The sequence below is a fragment of the Chaetodon trifascialis genome, chromosome 17, assembly GCF_039877785.1.
Source record: "Chaetodon trifascialis isolate fChaTrf1 chromosome 17, fChaTrf1.hap1, whole genome shotgun sequence".
NCBI lineage: Eukaryota > Metazoa > Chordata > Actinopteri > Chaetodontiformes > Chaetodontidae > Chaetodon > Chaetodon trifascialis.
This window is the reverse complement of record NC_092072.1, coordinates 14,151,865-14,176,565: the sequence shown is the minus strand read 5'-3', so window position 1 is coordinate 14,176,565 and position 24,701 is coordinate 14,151,865. Positions and strand designations below refer to the sequence as shown.

Sequence of the window (24,701 nt, the reverse complement as noted above, 5' to 3'; positions counted from 1 at the left end):
TTTTGTCTTCTCCTCCCACGCTCTCTCTCTCTCCTTTGTATCCTGTTCCAGCCGTCTCCCTCAGCCCCCGTTTTTTTTTAATATTGCATAATGGGCTGTGTTACTCGGATCAGTGCAGATCCAATCACTCTGTTATGCCGTCTGCACTGCGCAGTATCAGATACGGCACTTCTCTGTGCGCGCTCCGTTCAGACAGATGCAGCCACTGAAACAAAGCCAGTGGAGCTTAAAAAGACTCGAGGAGAACAAAGCCAGACAGATGTGCTCAAAAGGGATTACGTGTTTGTTTTTCATTTGCCGGGGTCCAAAGTGCAGCTACAGTCACCGGGAGAGTGCATTTGTGGGTTAAGACAGCGGAGGAGGAGGAGGAGGATACATGTGAAAGAAGTCCTCACTCTGTGTGCATGCGTGTGTGTCTGCACGTGCATATGGCTTATGTGTACAGCAAACAAAAGTACAATGTCTAACATTTCCATATCAAAATGTCTAAAACAACTAGACCGATGCTGAATATGTTGTTGACTTGTGTACTTACATTATCCAAAATGTTTCCGACACTATTCAAACTCAGAGAAAGGTGCAAGAGTGGCAGAGATGCATTTGATTCAGTCGCCTGCTAACGGCGTCACATCCTCTCTACCCCCTTTAGGTGCTATAGCTTCCAGGGAAACACGGGGAGCACCAGATGATATGATTTGTCACTATTTGTCACTGTCTTGCAGAGCATTAAATGGAAAAATCAATACTACTCTCATGTCTGTTCAATATGAAGCCAGAACCAGGAGACAGTTAGCTTAGCTTTGCACAAAGACTGGGAACAGGGGAACAGCTGCCTGTCACATCAATATGTTAGGGAAATGTCAGCATACAGCACCTCTACAGCTCACTGCACCCAGCCAAAAAATAGATCTACCTAGAAATCCATAACTGTTTCATGTACAGATTAAACAAATGAGATTTAATGTGTTAATTAGTGAGCTTTGGAGGAGGTGATAGGCTGATTACCTCTGGGCAGAGCCAGGCTAGCTGTTTCCCTCTGCCGTCAGTCTTTATGCTAAGCTAAGATGCCCGTCAACTGATCTTTTCATCTGACTCCCGGCAAGACAGTGGATTTTCCTAAAGCGTATTCCCTTGAATGGTAAATATCACAACAATGTCTTGGCAGCCCAGTCGCAAACACACCTCTGGCTTGCACCGCCGCCCTTTTGGGGCTGTGCTGCTGAGCGCTCAGCCTCTCAGCGCTGTTGCTGTTGTTGTTGTTGACCTGGATGCCGTTCTGCTTCATCAGCTGCATTAGCTCGGACTCTAATGCTGCAATCTGTGGAGGGACAGGAAGCGATCAATGTTAATCAGCCGGAGGCATTTACCTGTCAAAACAGCTGTTTCAAAGCACTGAAATAAATGGCCTACACGATGAAGAGCACATCATTCAACTTTTGATTCCATTAAGAAACACTAACGTCTCTTACAGGAGCTGCACATGAAAAGCGCAGGTGAAGTATTTGAACCTGCAGTACATTTGATCCAGTATGTCAGCTTAGTTAAAGCACATTGCTCCTGTCTTGAATTTCAGATTTTACTATTTTCCCACCACACACTTGTACCACACTTCACCATTCACCCTTTGCAGTACAATGCAGTGCAGTGGGAGAATGAATGCTCACTGTGCAGAATAATAGTAGGGGACTATCGGGTTGACTGCCCATTCAACTGTGGGGCATGGCCTGAGACTTGAGCAGAAAACAACACAACTGTCATGTGTTAAGACTAGGAAAGCAGAAAACCAATACAGGGTTTGACAACAGAGCTGACCACAGGCGCATGAACTCTGAGGAGAAGTCCTGTCACTGCCCAAGGAGGAGGACACCTTCCTCTATGTGACAGATATTTCAGATGCTCAGGACCATGTTGATTACTGGGTTTAGATTTAAATTCTCTTAACAGCCTATGCTATGAAAAGAAGAGAGAATGCGCAAAACCCAATGATCCTGATCATTCGGCACAGAGAACAACTGCAGCGTTCATTAGCTGATTTTCACTTAAGGGCTTGCTGTTTTCTTTAGAGGCCAATGAGCCGAATCTTGCAGACTGACGAAACAGCTAAAACACGGAGAGGTATGCAGAGAAGGGTGAGTGTGAGAGACAGGCACCGTGCACTTCAAAACATGTGGTTTACCCTGACTTGCAGTCCCTGGATCTCAGCCAGGTGAGCTTTCTCAGCCTCCTCCAGGCGCTTCCTCTCCGCATCCTCCTTCTGGATGAACTCCACCTCTCTGGAGAGACAAGAGGGACGGGAGATCGTAATGTGCTGAGTAGGTGTGTGTTAACACAGGGAAACAAGACACAGTTGCAGTATGTATGTGTGTGCGCGTGTGTGTCTGCTTCGCCATGCGTGACAGTGCCTGCGTGTCGCTCGGCTGTGGTGATAAGGGAGCCGAGGCTGTTTCAGGATTTTACTGTGACTCAGTTCACTCTGACCCTGCTGCTCATAGTGAACACACACACACATCTACACCCAAATTTACATCTCCAAGAATGCTAAATTCAGCCGCTTCCTCGTGCCTGCTTTGTCCTTGGTCTGTGGGCTCGCTGTCTCTCCTCTCCGCTCCGCTCCAGATCAGCATGGAGCGTTTGTTTCATCGGTTAGCTTCCGTTTGGCCTGCAGGGCCAGAGCCAATTAGAGGCAGTCAGACTGGAGCTGAGCGGGAGAGGTTGTGATGGGACTGACCAAAGAGATCAACGCAGTGAAAAGCAGGAGGGCTGCGCTGCATTAGAATGGAAACTCAGCTCTTACTGTTGAAATGGGATAACGCTCGGGCTATAAAAACAGCTCTGCCCCACAGACGGAAATGCAGTAGATTGTCTTTTCTGCTCACTGAAGCCACTGAGGCTGTAAAAAGAATAATGAAGGAATTCATCTAAAATTATTTATTAAAGCGAACGTTTAATGGCAGGATTGATGGAGTGACCTCATTTAAGAAACGGTTCAAGTGAGTTTTAATAGACATGCTAATGATGTTTCAGTTCGAGCTGTTCGGTGCCTCTCTCAGCAAGTCGAGGAGACAGAACCGATTAAGAAGAAGTTTTCTGACTGCATTATGCTAAAGCAAAAGACCGGTCTGGTCTGAACTGGGGCAAAAAAGGAGATGAAATAAGCATCAACCGCAAGCTGTCTGGGATCAAAACTGGTTAAAGAGGAGATCCCTCTACCAAGGATGGCGAAGGCATGTCCTGGCCTCTTCTGCCTCTGATTGGCTTACCCTGATATTCTTACTCTAACTCTACCCAATCACCGCCACTGGTGCCTAAAACTAACCAACCCAACCAACGAAGGTGATGAGTACTAGCCAGAGGCAGGGTAGGGCAGGTCATGCCTTTGCCATCCTATGAAAAAGAAATGTTGATAAATCCCTCAGTCCTCAGACTATGATTAGAATGACCAATGCGACCCAGGTTCACTCACTTCTGCTGGAAGTCTTTGATGAGTTTCTTGGCTTTGTTATACTTCTTCTCCAGAGCCTGGTACTGAGCCTGGGCCTCCTTCAGGTGCTCGTTGACCGTGTGGCAGAGGGTCTGCGCTTCAATCCAGTAGCTCTCCAGCTTCAACATCCTTTCCTTGTTCTCCTCGATGCTGGCCTTCAGCTGGCTCTTCTCTTTCTCCCAGCGCTGCTTCTCCCTCTCCACCGACGCCAACTGGAAAGGGACGAAAACAACTTTGGTTACCACATAGAAACTTTTAATAAATTTGACTAATGCTGAATGAGGAATCCTAGGAATAAAAGATTTCTTATTTTACCAGATTATACAGTTGGTCCTTCACACCAAAGCATTTCTAGCTGTATTTTTGCTGTCAGCAGCTTCATGAAAACATCCCATAAAATATTAAGCTCATCAAGTCCAAAACAAAACTGTAAATGATCTATCCTTACTCCTAAAAAAAAAAAAAAAAAAAGAAGCTTTTTAGGCATCACTTCATCATATCAGAGTACATTCATTTGGAAATTAGCCAAATTAAGCCATTACCATTTGAGAGCGTGTATAAATTAAACACTTCAGATGTGAATATAGGTAAACATGCACACATGAGCATGCACGGAGCTTTTAGATCGCACAAAAAAGAAATAAACACACACTGGTGCTCTCACTCCTGCAGCTTCTTGCAAGACTGTTTTTGCAGCAGAAGCAGATTCCTTAATAGCAACTATTTCAATAAAATAATCAGCAAAGAAGAAAACCTTTTCCTAAAGCTTTCCAACCAAACACAACCCCTTACCCCCTGTTGTCCTGACACTAGTCCCACATCCGCTTCCCAACTGTTTGACCTCCGGTCTGTCAGTTGCACCCACAACCAGCCTCTGCACACTGACTGTTTTTAATCTCTTACCTTGTTTTTGAGCTTCTGGATCTCGGCCTCGGTCACTGTGTGTTTGATCTGGAGCTGTTGGGAGCAGAGGCGGAGGAGAGAAGAGACAGGAGAGAAAAGAGAGGGCGGTCAGATAATCAAATGCATGGCTGCGCAGGCTCTCTCCACTGTCGATACAGCGTGATGGACGGAGGCAGCCGACCCCGTCCTCCCCTGACATCGTCCCGGCTCCAGCGCTGACAGACGCTCTCAGAGGAGAGGCGAAGGAAGGCGAAAGATGGATGGAAACAGAGAGCTAAAAGTCATTTAACATAGTCTTAAATGAACAAAAGCAACAGGAAAAATGTCCCTTTTTTCCAACGCAATGTCTAAAACTGCTAAAAACTGCTACTGTAGGAACTTGAGAGCTTGTGATTTTTTTCAAGTGTAGCATGTTCGATGGATGGAGCTGGAAATGGAGAGCGAGCGACGAAGGAGTTATGGATGGAAGTTGAGATGAACGCTCATTTAGAGGCAGACACAGAGAGGGAGATAATGACAGAGCAGACAAAGAAATGGAGATGGAGAGAAAGGACTGGATATGGAACAAGAGATGCGGACATGGGAGCAAATGAGGGCTCCAGTAAGTGAGGCAGAAAGAGAGAAAAGGGGAAGGAGTGACACTGGGAGCTATGGGAGAGTCCGAAGAGACACAATGACCGTGCTTTCTTTTTATCTTTAGCACTCATGAAACATTGACAACAAGCAAAAATCATTGTACATAAAGTCTTTTAGTTCCCACTAGGGCTGGGCGATATGGCTGAGAACTGTATCACGATATAAGCGTTTTATATCGGTCGATATCGATAATTATTGATATTTTATGACCTATTTGAAATAAGGACCAGGAGAAAAATACATTCAATTTAAACATTGTTATTTCAAATTTAACCTTCCTCTGATTATAATCCCCTCAGCTATCAAGGCAGAAAGGAAAGGAAATGTCAACACTCAAATAATCAATGTAAATAAAAGTGTAAAAATGTGAACAGAGAGAAACCTGAGAAGTTTTTTTCTGCAGGTTTAGTGCAGGAAGTTCACAAGCTGAATTTCTTCGCTCGCTGCAGCACTCACTTTCTATTTCTCATCTCACTCCTCGCAAAGAATCAAACACGACACAACGAGATGGCGCAACCGAACTTGATACTGTTAGATGATTGCCGTGTTAGCGTGTCAGTCCCACTGATCAGTGATTACTCCCTACGTTGCTCGGTTACCTGAGAGCGAGTGCCTTTGTTCATGCAACCAACCTTGCTTCGTAACTTGTGGTTTCTTCCGACGAAGAAAAAAAAATTTTGAACGCATTTTTTATTGATATTGATTACGTGTCTATCGCGAGACATATCATTATCGTTTTATTGCCCAGCCCTAGTTCCCACTTTCTGTGAATATGCATGTTGCGGAAAACAAGACTTCCATTTTCAGCTTCTTTTAATGTCCAGTTTGAACAGGAGGAATGATTCCAGCAAGCAAAAACACTTCAGCCAAGAGTGCTGTTTTAAGACAGATGTGAAACTATCCTTCAAACACGCACCTTTAGAACATCACTTTACGCACTACATAACAAAGCATGACAGTCTGTATCTGCTTGCTCTAACACTTAATTGAAGCTTCATGATGCTTAAAGCTGAGTGCCGTGTACTCTGGCTCCACTATTCCATCAAATGGAAATCTTCCGGGTGTGCTGCTGTTATTTTAAAAACATTTCCTCACAGCTCAGCAGGACATATTTGGCATTTCTGCTTGTCTCGACATCTTGAATTGAGGTTCTGTTCTTCTCATGCAATTGCTGTGAATGTGAAATGTGAATAAATTTGGACTGGTGTTCAGTAATAGTTTCGATGGGAAATGTGCTGGATTCTGTGTGCCCGGAGAAGTGCGAGCAAATCAGTCAGTGCTGCATCAGTGTTGACAAAGTCATTGATAATTACTAACGTTGCCAAAACATGGTTAAAATGGACTTGAACAGCGGCTTAGTGAGGAATATTATTCTTCAAAAGGGAGATAAAAGAGAGATTTTAGAGGTTTGTTCGCTGCCAAAGCACAAGAACATTTTTACTATCACATCTTCATCCTGTCTTTTTTTTTTTTTTTTAAGACTCATTTCCCAGCTGCCCGCCTCCCTCTTTCCTCAGCTGTGTAAAAGGCAGCAAGGAGAGACGAGGAAGACGTGGGAAAGGGAGAGCCCCTTAAACGATAAAAGGTAAAAGCTACGCTGTGTGAGAGAGAGGTCAAGATCCAGAGAAAAAGGAACAAATGCATACATCCTGTGAGCAGGGATTACATTATAGTTTGACTCGATATCCCCGGCGGAGCCCGCAGTGCAGCTGAAGCCATTTGTTAAATGTGTCACAGCTTTTGTGGCAGTCGACAGAAAGGCTCAAGTGTTATGGTGCCAAAAACAGTGCCGGAGTGTTCAATCAATACTACCAGCTTCTCAGCAGCATAAAAAGCATAAAGGAGTTAACAGCCTGTGATTTCACCTTCCATTTTCTCGCTGTGTTTTCAAGGTGCATTCACTGTTAGCGATGGCAGCATAAGTCCAGCAAAAAATGGGTTTCTATTCTCTGAGGCTGGTCGTGTGAAGAATTGCCAAGATCAGGGTAGAAATCGATTTAAATACAGGTTTGAAGCTCTTGCTCCTTATCTGCGGGTTTAAGCAAACATGGGTAATTAGAGATGAAATGAGCGCAGGTCTTGCATCGCGTTTGTATTCTTGCCTCTAATCATCCAGATTAGGAGTGAAGGAGGATCAGATCTTGACAAAAGAGCAGAACTCTGCAGAGTAAAGCAGAGGTGCTAGACTCCATTGTGTTGGCATCTTTTGTTGCTTTAATTGAATTATCCTAGCGGGTGCGTGGGTGCAATGTTTATTATTTTAAATTCATTCTTCAAAGCAGCGCCAGAAGAAAAATGTGGCGGGCTCCCATCAGCTGTGTAATCTTCACAGCGGGAGATTCAACCAGCAGCTGAGTTTACCTCTCTGAACTTCTGGTAGAGTTTATTGGCGTCTAACTCCGAGGGAGACAAGATGTCCTCCGTCTCTGGCAAGTCAAACACCTCGATGCTCTTCTCCTCGCCAGCCACCGTCGTCCCCGCCTCCTCCTCATCTGTGGCGTACTCGCCCGTCTGCTGTAAGAGGAAACGCAGAGTCATTTCTCTGCACATACACTTCCTGTGAGTGATACACACTTTCTCCTGCGTGCAGAACAAAGATCTCCTCATCCAGGCAGCCAGAAATTACATTTTTCCTTGATATTTCTGTAAAAGTCAAGCAAAATATGAATGCTGTTTTGTATGAAAATCTAATTTTTTTTGGAAAGAAACATCAATATGTGCCAATTTAAGTGATGATATTTTGTTTTTGTTTGTGCATGAGAGGCACAAACTGGAGCTAGCTTTCGCTTCCCACTTTGCTGAGCGCAATATCATGCATGGAGACATCAAGTGCATATAAGACCCCTTTTGCGCGACTATTTGAAAATGCATCAGCTGGAAACATTCAAAAGATAGTCAGCTCATGAAGTTTGCTAAATGAACTGCCTGCTAGCTGCAGCTGCTAAAATCTGCAAGCGATGGTGGCGATCTGTTCGTCATCTTTGTCCTCTCTCTCTGTCTGCTCTCCTCTCCTGTGTCTCCTTTAACCAGTCAGAGTGCATCACTTTTCTCTACCTGCTGCACATTATGTGTCAAGCACCACCACAAACTGTCCACGCTCCTCATGCCGTCCTTTCTCCTTTTTCTATTTTGCATAAGTAATGCTATTTTAATGGCACCAGTTACATAAGATTTAGGGTAACCCACTTAGTTGGCCAGAACTTTGTCAGAAATGAATTGCTTTGACAGCCTGGTCAGCCATGAGTGTCATTTCTATAAATAATAAGCCAAAAGATGAGTTGTACTCGCCAAATTTGAATGTCACTTTTTCTTATTTTTGAACATTAGTCACCGCCTCGCCTCAAGTGTGAGGAGGTGACACAAAATAGTGAGTTTTGAGGCTGGAATAGTGTCTCTAATGGAGCTAAATCTAGATGTTGGCAATCTAGGATTTCTAGAAAAAAAAAGAAAAGAAAAAAAGAAAATCTCTTACTAATTACAGCTTTAAAATGCTCAACAGGATTGAAACATCAAACATTTTGTGGCTCGACATTAATGTAGGCCATGATGCTGCATGTATTACAGGCGGGTTTTCGCTCTTCTGCTTTTCAGAATACTGTCCAGTGAATGTTGGCATTGGCCATTAGGCATCGGATCTAAATGGATCAGCTGATTCACTCTGGCTGATGACCAACAGAGTCGGATATTTCCTGCGGAGCTCCTCTGAGAACGTCTCCCTCTTAGCATCCCACAGCTATCCTGACATTCTCCTGTCAGTCAGTCCACGCCGACTGTTCTCCATCTTTAGATTTTATCATCTACATGTAAATTTCCTCATGATTGAATATTCAATCCACTTCCACTCTGTCTGTCAGTGCTATCACTGTCTTGGTCCCACATTACTTTGTCTCTCTCTGTATCTTGTTTGATCAATCTTAATAGCCATCTTTCCGTGGTTACTTGTCTTTCTGTCTTGATCTGTCACACACATGCACACACACACACACACACACACACACACACACACACACACACACACACACACACACACACACACACACACACACACACACACACACACACACACACACACACACAGTCTCATCTCCTCTCTCATCATCTTGGCCTATATCTTCTCCTCATCTGTTCCCCTGCACGTCCCTCCAACCATCTCCCAGCCAGATAGCAGTACTCCGGCCTGATTTGTTTGCATGCATGGCCAGTGCAGAGTTCCATTTCCATAATAGGCTTGTTGCCATGGTACCAGCATCCTACATTAAGGCCCCATTTGCTGAAGGTGGAGTTAACTATTGAACACATGGGAGGGCAGTCAAACACCAATTTGCATATGATAAATGCACCACCTCCTACCACGTGCATGAAGAATGAGGAGAGGAAGGGATGATTTAAGAAGGAATCTTGTTGTTTAGAAGGTGCTCAGCTTGCAACGATCTGCGCTATGAAAGTCTAATACGAGTATGATGTTGGCATTACGACCATCATTCATGGAGGAGCAAAGGGCTGTGATGGCTCCTTTGGCTGAAGGAAGAGTGCACATCAGCATCACTGTGTGCAGCTTTGAATTAATGTGTTTGTGTGTGTATGCACTGACGTTATTGTATGCTGGATGCAATATTGCTTTACTGGATCACTTGACTTCTTAACATTGCATTTTTAAATCAAAATGAATAAACTCTATTGCAGCACTCAGCATATGGGAGTTATTATAATTAGCAGTTCACAAATTGTATATAGGATTCACATTAACACCCAAGTCGTCACTGAGACTGGGACACTTTAAAATAAGAATAGAAATAAATCCATCCAATCCATTATTCAAGATAATCAAACCCATAGTTTGTGAATGTGATGCTAAATACACTGTATTTTTACTATCACACCACATATCAATCATGTAGCCGTCCTGAGAAATGCGACTCTTTCTAGTCTCCACCATTCATCCCAAATGATGTTAATGTGGCTTGTGTGTTTGTCCACGTGTCTCCACGTTGGTGTTGACATGAGAACAGATCCGTCAGTGCGTTTATGCAAAGCAGCGAGTTCTATTCATCCTTGATTGACGTATTGCTTTTTGTTGACTTTAGTGGAATGATCTCCCCTTTATTCTGCATCTTCACATTTACATAATTTGTAAGACAAGCAAAATTGTATCTCAGTCTGAGGCTGCAACTATTAATTTCATGATTTATAGGTTTGTTTTATTTACAGTTTATAAAATATCCAAAAACACAGGAAAATGACCATCACAATATGCTTGTTTTGTCCAAATGACAGTTCAAAAGCAGAATATAAAACTAAGAAAAGTATCAATAAGGCTGAATATGGGAACTGTCAGACTTTCATATTGTATATTATGTAATGTACATATTATATATTGCTATATATTATGTAGCATGTGCGTGTGTGTGTGTGTCTCTCTATGCTTTTCCCATGTGTGTGTTTGCATTTAACTGCTGACAGATGGGCATGCATGTGTGTTAGATTACATATAATCAAACACACAAAAAGACTGGTGTATGTGTGTGTGTGTGTGTGTGTGTGTGTGTGTGTGTGTGTGTGTGTGTGTGTGTGTGTGTGTGTGTGTGTGCGTGTGCTATTGCTAACTGAGGGAGCATCCATTCCTCTTGGGACAGGAGCTCCAGCACCAATAAGGAGCTGTCTGTCACCTCTACCCAGGCAGCACTTAAGAGTGAGGAATAACCTCCCTCCCCGCCCACCCGGTGAGAACTCATTCTAATATTTATAGAGATATTAATATTGATGAGCTCCTTTTATTGCCCCATAGATCTTTTGAATGGTTTTGTAACTGTTTATCCTATCGGCAGTTACGCATGGAGTTAAGGATGGTTTGGAGCTCACAGATTTCAGTGTTTTTACCTGCAGTGTGGAGTCTATGTACGGATTAACAGTTTAGCACAATCGCCATTGCTTATGTTGATGTGTCCTTTCGGGGATCTGTGGCACAGGGTGTTCATCCCAATAAAAAAATCTCAAGTTCTCCTCATTTTATTTCAATTTTCATGACATACCCTCAATGTGAAATGAGGAGCCTAAAACTCAAACCTTAACTCTCTATAGGAGCTCTAATAAGAGTTGACAGTGTTCGATGCGGACGGGGCTGTGATTACGGGAGTGCTCAGCCTCTGGGGCCCGGTGAGGAGTTTCTTATGCATGAAGGCTCTCAATCCACCATCCACCAGGAAATGAGATGAAACAACGCTGATGAAGACAGCGCATGGGGAGATGCCAGAGTGTGTGTACATGTAAATGCAGGCATGAGTGCAGCTGGTCCTGTGTGTGTAAGTGAGGGTACACTCTGCATTGATTTACATGACTATGGTGCGTGATTTCATGTGTGTATGCAGTGTGTCTACACACACGCACACACACACACACACACACACACACACACACACACACACACACACACACACACACACACACACACACACACACACACACACACAAATAGCATGAGTTGTGGGGCCATGAGCTCAGTGTCTGGTGGATTAAACGCACTGTGAGTAAGCAGCAGAAGCAGAGGGGGAAACGCTGAGTGATGCTTTCTAGGACTGAAGCTCACATGGCATCTTCTTAGTGTGTGTGTGTCTGTGTGTGTGTGTTGTGAGAGAGAGAGAGTGCTCTGTGTGCCAGCATCAAAGCCTGCTGTCAGTCAGTTTTACAGGGTTAATAAGCTAAAACTTCAAGTCAACTGTCATGAGAAGGGAGCTGATTTAAATTTAAGTGACAACTGGAAGCCTCATTTCTACGATATCATGTCACGTGTAAGAAGCGTGTTTACTGATAGCAGCTGAATTTCAAATGAATGCAGATATAATGAGCTTTATTAAGATAATGTTAAGAGGGTGGCATCTGCCTGCTATTTGGCGGGGTCATGTGTGGTCGTTACCTCGTCATCGTCAGCATCATAGTGGGCGTACTGCTGCTCCAGCAGCTCTCTCTGTCTCCTCTCTTGCTCCAGGGTCTGCTGGATGAGCGTGGCCACCTCGCTCTGCTGGCCCGGACGCTCTCGGCCAATCACAAACCTGCAACAGCATGCACCGTTATAGATAGTCCTGGCAACACACGCGCAGAGTCAACCATTAACATGTGCATGATTCGAAAAGCTGACATTTTGAATAAATAATTGTAAGTACAGCTGGTAAAAATCTGAATCCAAGCCTCCAGAGTGCGTTTTACACTGTGTGTCATCAGTTAGGGTTGTGCTTTTTTTTTTTTTTCCCCTAAAAAAAGCAAAAGGTTAGAACAGGAAGTGAGAGGATTCATGGGAAATGTAGTCTCTGATAAATGCTTGGCAACTATTCATTTGACAATGTCATATAGAGGTTTAAAAATGGGACAGACAATGCCTTTAAATAAACAAAAAAACTTTATCAACATTTTTTCCCACACATTTTTCACTCAGAGATCCTACCTGATAGCTCTGTCCTTTAAAAGCCATACACAAACACTTGTGTTTACTCAATCTCAGCTCCAATTTTTCATCTCCCCTTCACAGCGTGTGTGTATTTGTACAGTGAAATGACCACAGCAGTCACACTGCGTGAGAGCAGCCAGGGCCCACAGCCACATAGCAATGACAGCGATATCTGCTGACGTATCAGGGCAGGGCTGGGAGACGGGACACACATAATAATGTGAAAAGGCAGTCCGCTCAGCCGGGCAGGCTGTTATTAGCCTGGCATGGAACTAAATGGAGAAAGCCACAGGCTGTGCCTCCGAGCTAATGACTAGTCAGTGCCGTAGCTACACACGGGACCTTCCAACAATATATATCACATGAAAATGTAGACAAAGTGAGAAAGAGAGGGAGAAAGTGCACAGGAAACTGAAAAATACTTCTTCCCAAATAAAACCTGCCTTCCTGTAAAGTGTGTGCATGTTTGTGTATGACAGACACAAAGAAGGAAATAGCCATTTTAATCTAAAGACAGGGGGACGAGCACCATGATGTACGCCTCCCTCCATTGTGACTTCCTCAAAAGAAAATTCACTCCACCATCCCCGAGTCATTCTTCTCATGACTGCAACAAAGCAACCAAGCAGCGACGTATGAGAACTTCTCAGACCTGTTCCACGAAATCTCCAACCCAGCAGGGACTCTGTGGCTGAGTGTGTGAGCACGCTCCTATCTGCTGCATGTGTAAGTGTGTGAGAGTGAGACGGAGAGAGTGGATTCAAGATAGGGCCTAATCAAGGGAATTCAGTCCCTGAGAGCTCTTTCATATATTTCCAAAGGCGATGTGGAAAAGGCCTTACGCTCCACCAGAGAGGCGTATTTGATCTACATGTGAAGGAACAACTGAAGGGCAGGACAGAGATAGAAAGTAAGAAAAAAAGAAAGGAGAGAAGGCCCCGGCTAAGCTAAGTACTGTACTGTAACAAGCCTTTGGACGGCAGGGAGGTCTGAGGAGTAGCTGACCTGGAAACAGCCTTTCTCCTCACGCATGGGGAGTCTGTCTTAGTTCCTCCCTGCCTCCCACTGTTCTGGGGTTACCACACACAGCGCTGCCTCAGTTCAACTGCAGAAACCTTCACTTCTGATTTGATTTACTCCAATTTGTGCAGACATGGCTTGAAGTTAAATGGACGGTATGCTGCAGGGACCCGAAGGGACAAGCGTTTGAGGACGTCAGTGCAGGTTCACAGATAGGACTAGTGGTCAACCACGGAGGAAATGTGCTACCTATTATATTTAAGCTCATTTAAATAGGATTTCCACTTTTTGTTAAACTTTTTCTCTGCAGGTCGCGAACAGCTGGTGCATCATGACAGACTCTATTAAAGAATGAAGAAGGTGTTGGTCTATATTTCTGAATTAGTGCTACTGTGTTCTCTGGCTTCCCTGTCTGTGGCATTCAGCCCATTTGTTTAATTGAAGGTGTAAATCTTTAAAAACAGGCCAAGGAAAATGGAAGACTACAATAAACTCATGCCAGCTTGGCCTTTAAAGATTATGACGTTACTGCAATTCACACAATTAGACTAAGCACCATTACAGCTAATAAAAGGTGCATCAAACCAAGCTGAGCTAAAATTTGATCTAAATTCAGCAACATAAGTGATGAATTCTGTGGTTCAGGTGCTTATTTCTCTTGTGTTTCCCCACAAGTGATCTATAAGACAGGGCCTTTAAAAGTGTCAGGGGGGCTTCTGACTAAAACCTGCGTGATTTGCTGCTGGAAGTCAGGGTTAAATATAGCTAAGATGGCAAATATAGGACAGTTGGCCATAAAACCTCTAGTGATCAGACAGGGAGGGGGGAGGATTTACTGAGGAGGAGGAGGCGGAGGAGGAGTGAGTGGGTGAGACATGATGGAGGATGACTGAAATAGTGAGAGAGCAGAGAGGCAGAGAAGACTGAAACTCGGTCTGCTGATTCTATTACAACTTGCCATAAGTTTGTCACAGTGCTGTATGTTTCATATGCTATTAAATCTAAAATGTCTTGTATGTAAATCAGCATAATTCTGCATCTTTAACAGGCAGATTAGAGTGGACGTCCTGTACTGCTCACATTAACATATTTAAACCTGCTATATACAGTCGATGGACAGGTGGTAGATGGAACCTTTTCACCTGTGGGGCCACATCCTGGTATGTGGAAAACTCCCATAGTCAATATTAGTTCAGCAAACAGCATCTGTCCAGCCAACAGTCTGTTGTGTTGGACACGTCTTTGTTCAGCCACCAGCTTTTCCCCAGGCACTGTGCTCTCCACACACACACACACACACACACACACACACACACACACACACACACACACACACACACACACACACACACATCTATCTATTCCTCAGAGACGGTGTCCACCAGAATAGGATGGAGGCTGAAAAGCACGCTGAGGCTTTGGATTATTTAACACCAATGTAACAGCTATCTCACCATGTGAAATCTGACTATGGACGGATGGATCGATGAATTCAGCCAAATGGCTTCAGCGGGATGCAAAGAAGTGTGATAACAGCATTTATGCGAGATGAAGGAATGAGGATGATGAGGAAAAATGTGGGTTAGAGACAGAGAGGAAGAGGACAAAGAACAGTCTTGCAGGTAATCAATGTAATCCGCCATCTTTCTACTACTATTTACTACTTTCCTCTACCGCACACTGTGCAACACCCTCTGTTGATGACGCATCCTCGATTACGATGGTTCGGCTAAACGTGGGCTAGTTCAAAGGATAACACCAAGGTTTCAAGAGTCCTGAAGAGAACGGGTTCAAGAACCAGAGCGAGATTGGTGGAAAATGGATAAAAGAGACAGAAAAGATAACACAAGTAAAAACCATAGCGAGAAAAAGGAAAGACAAGAGTAAGAAATAACAGAAAGCAGACACTGCGCTGGCTTTCCAAATCAAAGCCTTCCTGCCATGCTGTGTGTGAGTGAGTGTGTGTGTGTGTGTGTGTGTGTGTGTGTGTGTGCTGTCTGTTCCCCACCGCTCTGCGTGGACCCCTGCCAAAAACCCGCTTGACTGTCAAACACACAAGGCTCTTGTCACATATTGCGCTCCCACATCGTCACCCGTCTCAGATATGGTAATGACGCTTACCAAACCAAACCTCACCGGGCATGGCTGCTTAAGCGGGCTGTGTTTTGCAACTTTTGCACCATGACAGCAGGACGACCAGCATTCAGAATCACACCATGCAGCGGCCGCGAGGAGCGAAGCCGGTCTTTGTTATTCTCAGCGTGGACGTCCCCGATCATTGCTGAATTTCAGAGGGAACTTCCAGAGGCTGCAGTTTGTTCGAGCTTATGTCTAATACTGTACGATGGAAGTCTGGTTCTTGGGGCTGAGAGCTGCTTGACACACTTTGGTTTCTATAATCTTATGGTAATCCAAAGATCCTCATCAGTGGGTGAAAACATACAAATCTTATGTGTGTATGCAATGTAAAAAAAACACATTCAATCAAGCACTCTTAATCTTAACATCTTTGAGTCTCTGGCATCAATTATCTCACCTCAGTAACAGAAATGTTTCTGCGCTGAAAATATAGGACCATAAAATTACATCTGGGACTGATAATTTCCTATGATTAGCTTCTCCTTTAGGCTTGTGTGTTTGTCTTACCTGACCACTCCTGATGTGTTCCTGAGGACGGAAGCAGCGAAGCTCTGGGTGACACCCACCAGACTGGTCCCGTCCACCTCCACAATCTGGTCGTTCACCTTGATCCTGACGCGCACACAAGCAAGGCATCATTCAACACTTTGTGCAACAATCCCTTGTGCAATCACAGTGTTTGATTTAGTCTACAAAGATACATGACTTATGCGGCAAAACTACAACAAGTGACAAACAAACAGGCTTGTCATGCATATTCATTTTATTTTCCAAATTACAACAGAGCCAGACTTTCTTGCGGTCACAAATTTCCAGCGCGACAGCTCCAGACTATTGCCTAACAAAGAGACAGAGGAGATGAGGCTCAAAACAAACTGGGCTAACGAGGACACGGCTGCCAGCGAGCCGTTCCCTGGGCCACAACGCAGCCAGCATTTCTGCTCTGCTCCGGACGCCATGAGAGGTCAGCGGAGTTCTTGACCTGAAATGAAACTCCTGATGATCCACTATTCACGACGGGGGAAATGTGAACAAATCCCTTAAAAGAGACGTCCTTGCTAAATATGCAGTTTGAATCCTGTTGGAAATCTGCATAAGAACCAGACTAAGGAGGATTCTGAATCTGAGTTTTGAATAATTTCTTTGACATATGAATAAAACAAAAACTAGCTCTCATTATTTTTCAACTAAACAGCATATTGTTCTAATACTTCACTGCTTGAAGGCACAACACATGCATCATTCTTATCTACGACAAACCGCTGTGGTCTGCACCGTGGAGGCCTGCTTCTCTTTGGTCAGAGTAATGACAACATGCAAGAAGCCTGCAGAATTGTAGGACCAATCGCTTCAATATCTGCGAACACAGAGAATTCAGTTCCACTCTAATCCATTCGTCACATGATATAAAATGCTGTGATAAAACCAGCGCAACTGCTCTGGAGACGGGAAAGTGATGACAGTGATCACTGCACATGCACCGTCACAGCTTCCATTCATCCTGAACCTTGAGACAAACTGTCTGCCTTAAGCATAATTTCTCAATATAATGGAAGGCATTCAAACAAGTCGGCGCAAAATTTTATGAATGCTGAAAGCCTCGCCACTCATTTTTACTTGATTTGCATGATGGAGCCATACAGGGTCCAGTTTTTGGAAATTAAAATAAAAAGGGAAGGATTCAATTTCAGCCTATTTTAGGGATGTTTATTGTTACACATTCGTAAACTCCAGGGACTCGCAAGAGATTGCATAATTATAGAGTGGTCAAAGTCAGTGCAGCAGAAGCTGAGATCATCTTTATTTAGTCCCTAGAATGCTTCCAAAAACACCTACAATCCCTAACTCAACCGTCTTTCCTTACAGCAACACGTCTGTTGAACAAATTTCTTTCAAAGTCAAGATCAAAATCAAGCCGTGCTCTCTGATGGCTGCGGTAACCAGTGTCCTGCCACGTCCTGTCACAATATAGAGCAGCTGCGTCGCATGATTTAACGTGACCCCAACACCCAACGTATCAGCCAGAGCGGTCATCAGGATGTACAGAGCCCGAGAGGTAGACAGAGAGCGAGCTGGTCCGTCAGCAGCTCAGACGCTTTCCTGACCTTCACGCCGTATAATGTCTCAGTTCGGCTTTGTGTGGCTGACGAACAGCTGCTGAGCGAAGGCAGCGGGAAAGAAAGCAGACGACGAAGGAAGATGACAGTTCATGCAAATAAAGCAATACACACCTCTATCTCATAGCCTCCTCCTCACACCAGCACACACACACACACCTAGGGTCATCTGCAGCAGACAATACAGTGAGCAACAGCCAAGCCCATCTATCTGTCCGCCTGTTAATGTGCGCGTGTGCTTCAGACCATTAAGCCCGACTCAGCAAAAGAGAGAGAGCCCACTAGCTGGAAAAGGTAATGACGGAAGGAAATTACATTCTGGCTACTGTGTCCTCCCCTGAGTGTGTGTGAGATGGCACTTGGGGGGTGAATTCATGTGTACACGTTATCCTGTACTTGCTAATATCTTAAGTCTCCAGTTAATTTAGATCATATTGTGATGAAGGTCTACTGTGAAATCCGTCACCAGCACACAGGCAGAACCGCAGGTTCACAAAAAACTGTTTCCATCATCTACAGTACTGGAGGTACCAACGGTGCAGTATATGTTTGCACACTGCATTAAACTATCAAAACATTTTTAAAAGGAGCCCAGAAGAAGTTTGTCCTCTGTCTCCCGCTGTTCGCAGAAAGGTCAGCAGCAAATGGGATCAAAGTTGAAACTGACTGAATTGTAAATGGGATGTTTTCGCAGTAAGTCTGAATAGTGAACATCAGTGAGAGCAATGCTGGGACAGCAACACTGCTATCTGCATCAGAGGGGTTTTACTCTGTGTGATCACACCAGCCTGCCTTCAGTGTTTCACACAAGACACACTTCAACTGTTTTTCATATAAACGTGCAGTGTCATTGGATGAGTGGCTTAAAGAACACAAACATGTTCTTGCAAATCTCCATATCAGTCATCATATCAATATCTGTATCTAATGTCTAAGAGTTTATGCATTCAGTCATTATTTTGCATAAATCTTTTAAAGATGTTTGTTGCCTTTGTTTCCTTTTAAACCAGGCTTTCAGTAGATTATGTAGGATTGTCATCGTCAGTGTTAATTCTATACATTTTTGTGCTCCATATTGAGTGCGGACGTGCAGTTTAAATAAAAAATGTGCAGACTAAAACAAAACCAGACTGAGGGTCTACAGTCACGCTAGCAGCTCTGTGAGGCTGCATGAGGTGTACATGCAGCGCAGCGGTACTTTGAGATAAATGCTAATGTCAGTGTGGTAACATGCACACAATGACGATGCTAACATGCTGATGTTTAGCAGATGTTTACCATGTTCACCGCTGTAGATTACTGGACCAAAGGAGTGGACAGACCGACACTCATGCCTGGAATCATGCTGCTAGTGTGGCTAAAAATATAAGCAAGCTGCATCTTTTCTTTATTTTGTGATTATTTATCTCTAAAACAGCAACTAGATTGAACAGATTATTGAGAACAGAACCAGTAACATGTAAATTGTTGCTCGGGTTAAATAAATGAAAAAAGGCTCAAATCTACAGGCTCACAAATGAACTGAACTCGAGCTTTAGCGCAGCGCTCCTCTGATCTTTTCAACTTTTCATACTCACCCCCCCCCCCACTCACTGAAGGAAATGAGAGTGCAACTGTCATCTTAGAGCAGGATCAACTTCTGTCACTTTCGAACAAGCTGCTTCTTTCCCTCGCTCGTTCGCTGCTCCTCTCCCCCGCCTCTCCGCTCGCTACGTTTTAACTAATCTCACTCTCATGTATTCCTGAAAATGCCAGCCCTGGCTGCTACATAAAAGAAAAGAAATTAATCCCCAAAAGGAAACACACCTACCGCAAACAACCCCGGTGCACTCGGGCTCCCAGTGTGTATGCGGAGCTTACAGTACTTACTGCTGGCGTAGTGCGTGAAATGGAAGCGCCTATCGGGTTTTTAATCTGTTTATGGGGAACCTGAACCACACAGAGACACTAATAGGTAGAAGCTGGTGGTTCAGAGGCAGAAAAACCACCGCTCGCCTGCTGGGAAGCTGTCATCTCCTCCTCTACCTCTGGCTCAGTGCTTACTCTGCACTGTTCATGCTTTATAATGCACAAAGACACACAACAACGCAAACACAGTTTCTCCCCAGCAACAACACACAGACACACACATCCATACACACTGTGAATATGGAAGCCTGTCTTTTTTTTTTTTTTTTTTTTCTGCAAACTGACACAAAAAACAACAGACCCAATACACTGGAACGCAATGTCTCTGTCACACAACACACACACACGGACACACACCTACATGCTGCACAGTCCTGTGTGAGACTTTATGTCCCAGACTGCGCCTCTCCCAGAGGATCTAATCCGAAACCCTGCTGCTAAATCTGACAGGGACAGAGTGTGACTGTGTGTGTGGGGCTGTGTGTGTGTGTGTGTGAGAGAGGGAGAGAAGTGAGTGGTGGGTGAATGGAAACAAAACAGCTGATTAATTGCTGTGTGTTTTTGTAAGTGGTCGGTGCATCTTTGGTGCGCACGCTGAGCTTTCATTTGCTGTAACGTGTCTCCAGACGCAGTGATCGCTGAGTCATGTGCATGAGATCCAACAGGTGAGCAGCTCTCACCTGCCGTCTCTCTCAGCAGCTCCGCCCTCGATGACGGTCTTGACGAAGATGCCCAGTTTCTCCAGGCCCGCGTCGGCGCCAACGCCCATCCCGATGATACTGATCCCCAGGCCGTCGTCATCTGGAAGCATACAGACCCCGTGCAGCAGTTAGGAGTGTGTGTTGCGGTCTCCACAAGAGTGTGGCGGAGCACCGCAGTGGTAAGCGCCACCATTTCCTCGCTTTCCAACAACCTAAAATGGCTGCTTATAAAATGATGTCAGGTGAACTGAGGGATACATGGAAAAATGGATGGATGAATACACTAAAACAGAAGAACAATTGATTTATTAATGGAGAAGACATTTGCTGCCGGTCATGGTGGCCTTGACATAAATAGGAAATGCGCTGGATGGGAAATTCCCTTCCAGTGTAGCAGCGTAGCACCCACCCCCGTTACATAACGCGGAGTGGATGGTGAAACCGTACGATGTCTATTTTGGGTCCTTGGCATTACTGGATTTCAACATCGGAAAACCTCAACAGGACAAGAGATAAGTGAAGAAGATGAAATATCACCTCTTTGTAGCTCATGCTGGGGAATTAGGACAGACTGTGCACTACAATGTCTAATAATGGGATCTAAGCAGATTTGCAGAGAACTGCAACTGTGCTGTAAATAAACAACATGGATAGAAAAAAGTAAAGTAGAAATATAACACTTTTAATTAAAAAAAAAAGAAAAAAGGCGACATCCCGTATGCGTATGTGGGTGATTCTGTCTACAGGATCCACCACCTCGTCTCAAGACTTTCTTTCCCACCTTTCTCCAGCTCCACAGGGAAGAGCTCCAGTTTCTCCACCCTCTTCTCCAGCTCGTACTCTGCGGAGGAGGCCACAGGATCCACCTCTTCGTTACGTCGGTCGTAGTCCTCGTTGGAGTAGGTGTTGAACACCTGGAGAGGGAAACACTCGGAGTTAACACTAGGAGTGGGCGCACAAAATCAAACATAGCAGTTGGTTGCTGTTGCAGAGAGGTGGCGTTCATGAATATGGGTGGAAGTAAATAAGACCTTTTGTCTTCCCAACCCATTCATTATCCACACAACAAGGTGGTACATAAAGACCCTGAGAACAAAGCCACAACTGCAACCACAAATCAGCCCATTAACAACAGGAATCCGGAGCGTAGATAAACATATTGCGGTGATGGAGACGGGAGAGACCTTTCTCCTCTTCTACTCTGCGTGGTCCAAGTAGGAACCTCTCCTCCACGGCAAGAGTCAGCCGTCACTTCACATCTCATCCCGGCCGAGCGCTCCCACTGATCTCTGCACCGAAGAGGAAGGGGAGGAGGTGACGGAGCTGCGCACAAGAAGGCCTGAACGTGCATGCTCTTGTCACGTCTGTAGTGCGGCGTTCTGCAGAACGCTGGCTGACAATCGAATGCATGGGTATGAAAAGTGTTTACATGGATACGTAAACATCCGGGACGATGATATAAGCGTCATCTGGGCTGTCTGTGCGTCTCTCAGTCAGACAGACACCTGCAGACCCACACTGATTGCAGCTGCTATTCTTAAAATCTGAGAAACGCGCAACATTTGCCACATGGCACTGTCTCCGACAGGCAAGGAGTTGTGGGAAGGATATCACACATCTAGCTTGATGACGTCAGTCGCCATCAAACTGTATGCTGGGATCACATGAATCAGAACAACAGTAGACGAGGGAAACAAACATGCGCTGCATGCACCGAGGATGCAACACCTCGCTCCCACAGTCACTTCATCTCAGTGCTCTGACCTCTCTGCATTGAGTGAAAGAGGAAACGTATTCTCAGTAGAGATCAATAAGGCGTCATGTCACATCACATGTATTGATTAAAGCCTAAAGCCAGATTTATGTTTGTCACTTGGCATGTGTGTGTGTGTGTGTGTGTGTGTGTGTGCAGAAAATAGAAGATCTCAACTGTGTGAGGACAAACACAATAATGGGCGAACAAGTTCAAAACTAAAAAAAAACAGGAAAAACGTCAGTCAAGATATTCTGTGCTTTTAGTTCCACATTTTTTACACTGCGGTGGATGGAGCGTGGCGTTGACTAATATCTCACCACATGACAACAGCGCAACAAACTGCAGTAAATAAATAAATAACAGGCTCGATGGCTAAGACACTGTGCTGGTTGTACACACAGCTTGGGCACACGCATGTAGCGTGACGCTGCCAGCCTTGGTTTTTATTCTTTCCCCTGTGTGAGCCTGCGTGAGCTCTATCCATGACCTTGCTGTCATCAATCATTCAGTGTGATCAACAGCCCTGCATTATGAACGCTCGCACGCTCGCACACAGATGCACTCACGCACAAGCACACACATCCACACACATATGTGTACATAATGTTTTGCGAAGCATTAAAGAAATAGAAAAGAAAATATGCAGGCACACAAACATCGTTCTTCCTCCACACACGCGCACACACACAAACACACACTGCTGACGGATGCTAACACCAGCACTTGCACTGTCCTGAATGTCCTGGACACGATGCTACCACTGGCAGTCAGTACACTCTCTAATGGCCTCTCTCTGTCACTATGTGCTATCTACAAACGCATAAGCATGTGGCCAGTCAGAGGGAGAGAGAGAGAGAGAGAGAGAGGAGAGGGGGGTCATGAGGAAGGATGAGAACAGACGAGGGTGAATCCATGAGAGAAGGCAAGAGAAGAAGAGACAGAGGAGGCACAGTGATGGAGATAGATAAGAAAAGGGCAGGAGAGGCACTTCAAAAAAAAAGAAGAAAGAACGGAGAAGGCAAAGGATGGACAACAGTGACCGAGAGAGGGAGTGACAAGATAAATAAAAGAGCATGCACAGGGGAAATAAGAAAAGGTTGGCTGAAAGAGAGACAGGCTGCACCTTCAAATGGAAAGCATTTACCCACAAGATAAAGAAACGTGAAGGCTGTCTGGCTCGGAAGCGTCTGGTACATATCTGCACAATGCTTTCCCCATGAGGAAAGGTCACGTTCAGTCAATTTGGTCAACTATTAAGGCGCCAAAAGAAAGAGCTCAGCTCATGAATTACCCTTCTTAAAAAAAGGATAAAAAGAGGATGAAGAGCTGGCTGAAATATGAAGTGCAGACTGATTTTTAGGTCTAACAACATTTTTACATTCCTCCCCTTCGATAGGGCGTATAACATCTTCCTGTTCTCTGATCACAGATAAGGCAAAAAAGGGACGGTGGAGTAATGTGTGAGACTGAATTTAACCTTGACGGCACGGTAGGACACTGCTGCCTGCTGCTTGCTTTTGCTATGGGAAGCTGAAAAATGGCCCGACCAGGCCTGCATCTGGCGACCACAAATCTGACAGCTGTGGAGCAGACAGCGTGGCCTAACCTCACATGTACAATGGCTTTACTCCAACAACGCTGACCTATAACCTGTATATAAATATACATCTGTCTTTCATGGAAATTTTTTGGCCATCATTGTCTGCATGACTCTAGGAATGACATGGCTGGTCTGTCGGCCGTCCCACCGCTTCGGTCCAGACTGAAATACCTCAGCGTCTGTGAGATGGACTGACATGAAATTTGATTCATGCGTTCATGTTTCCTACAGGATGAATCCTACTGGCTTTAATGATCCACTAACTTTTAGCTGAGCATCAAGATGAAGTTGACATTTTGGTTTTTACTAAAACATCGCAACAATTGTTTGTGTTTAGTACAATTTAGCGTGCTTTCACTCTAAAATAAGAACGTAAACATGGTGAAGATTAAACATGCAAGAATGGCCATTGTGAGCACACTCAAGCACCATGAAGCACTGTCTCCATGTAGGGAATGACTCAGGAGGTAAAATCAATCTCGACAGCTCCATCAAACCTAATATGAAGTGTATCAACACGTTTACCCACATAATCCAATAAAGTGATGCATAGGAAACAACAATGTCAGAGCATTTCACCCTTATCTGCTTTAATGTCTGTGTGATATGACAAACACCTGCAAATATCCCACTTCTGAACACAGTCAGTGTGTGTTGAGGCAGGCCACTTTGCTGAACTCTAACTCTAAGAGGCAGCACACGAGGACAACCACTAAATGTGGAAGCAGGCTGGAGGATAATGGGCCGTCTCCCCATGCGCTGCCCCTCTGGACTCAAATTAGAATAGTCTTTTGGAGGATTAAACACAACACACAACCATTTACATGTCAATATATTCCTCTTCGCCGCCTGCACTTCCTTTGAAGTTTGACGCACTACTTTGAATGAAAGGAGCTTGAGCCAAGGAAAAGTCGGATTTTTAGAACTGATATAAAAGTGTATTATATTCAGACGGATGGCCACACAGATTTAAAATCATAAAAGAGGGTTTTAAATAGTTTT

The 24,701-nt window shown here is 44.6% G+C and overlaps 1 protein-coding gene across 2 annotated transcripts in view; it reads right to left on the bottom strand.

Moving 5' to 3' along the window:
• ppp1r9a (protein phosphatase 1, regulatory subunit 9A) overlaps window positions 1–24,701 on the bottom strand; it is a 43,979-nt gene that overhangs the window by 7,393 nt on the left and 11,885 nt on the right. For both annotated transcript variants that reach the window (XM_070985092.1, XM_070985093.1), the window contains exons 3-11: window positions 21,125–21,257; window positions 20,323–20,443; window positions 16,125–16,229; window positions 11,931–12,066; window positions 7,382–7,534; window positions 4,385–4,438; window positions 3,464–3,693; window positions 2,177–2,273; window positions 1,183–1,318 (exon numbers count right to left, since the gene is read on the bottom strand). In XM_070985092.1, the coding sequence (XP_070841193.1) occupies window positions 1,183–1,318; window positions 2,177–2,273; window positions 3,464–3,693; window positions 4,385–4,438; window positions 7,382–7,534; window positions 11,931–12,066; window positions 16,125–16,229; window positions 20,323–20,443; window positions 21,125–21,257 (1,165 nt within the window). The remainder of the gene's footprint in view (window positions 1–1,182; window positions 1,319–2,176; window positions 2,274–3,463; window positions 3,694–4,384; window positions 4,439–7,381; window positions 7,535–11,930; window positions 12,067–16,124; window positions 16,230–20,322; window positions 20,444–21,124; window positions 21,258–24,701) is intronic.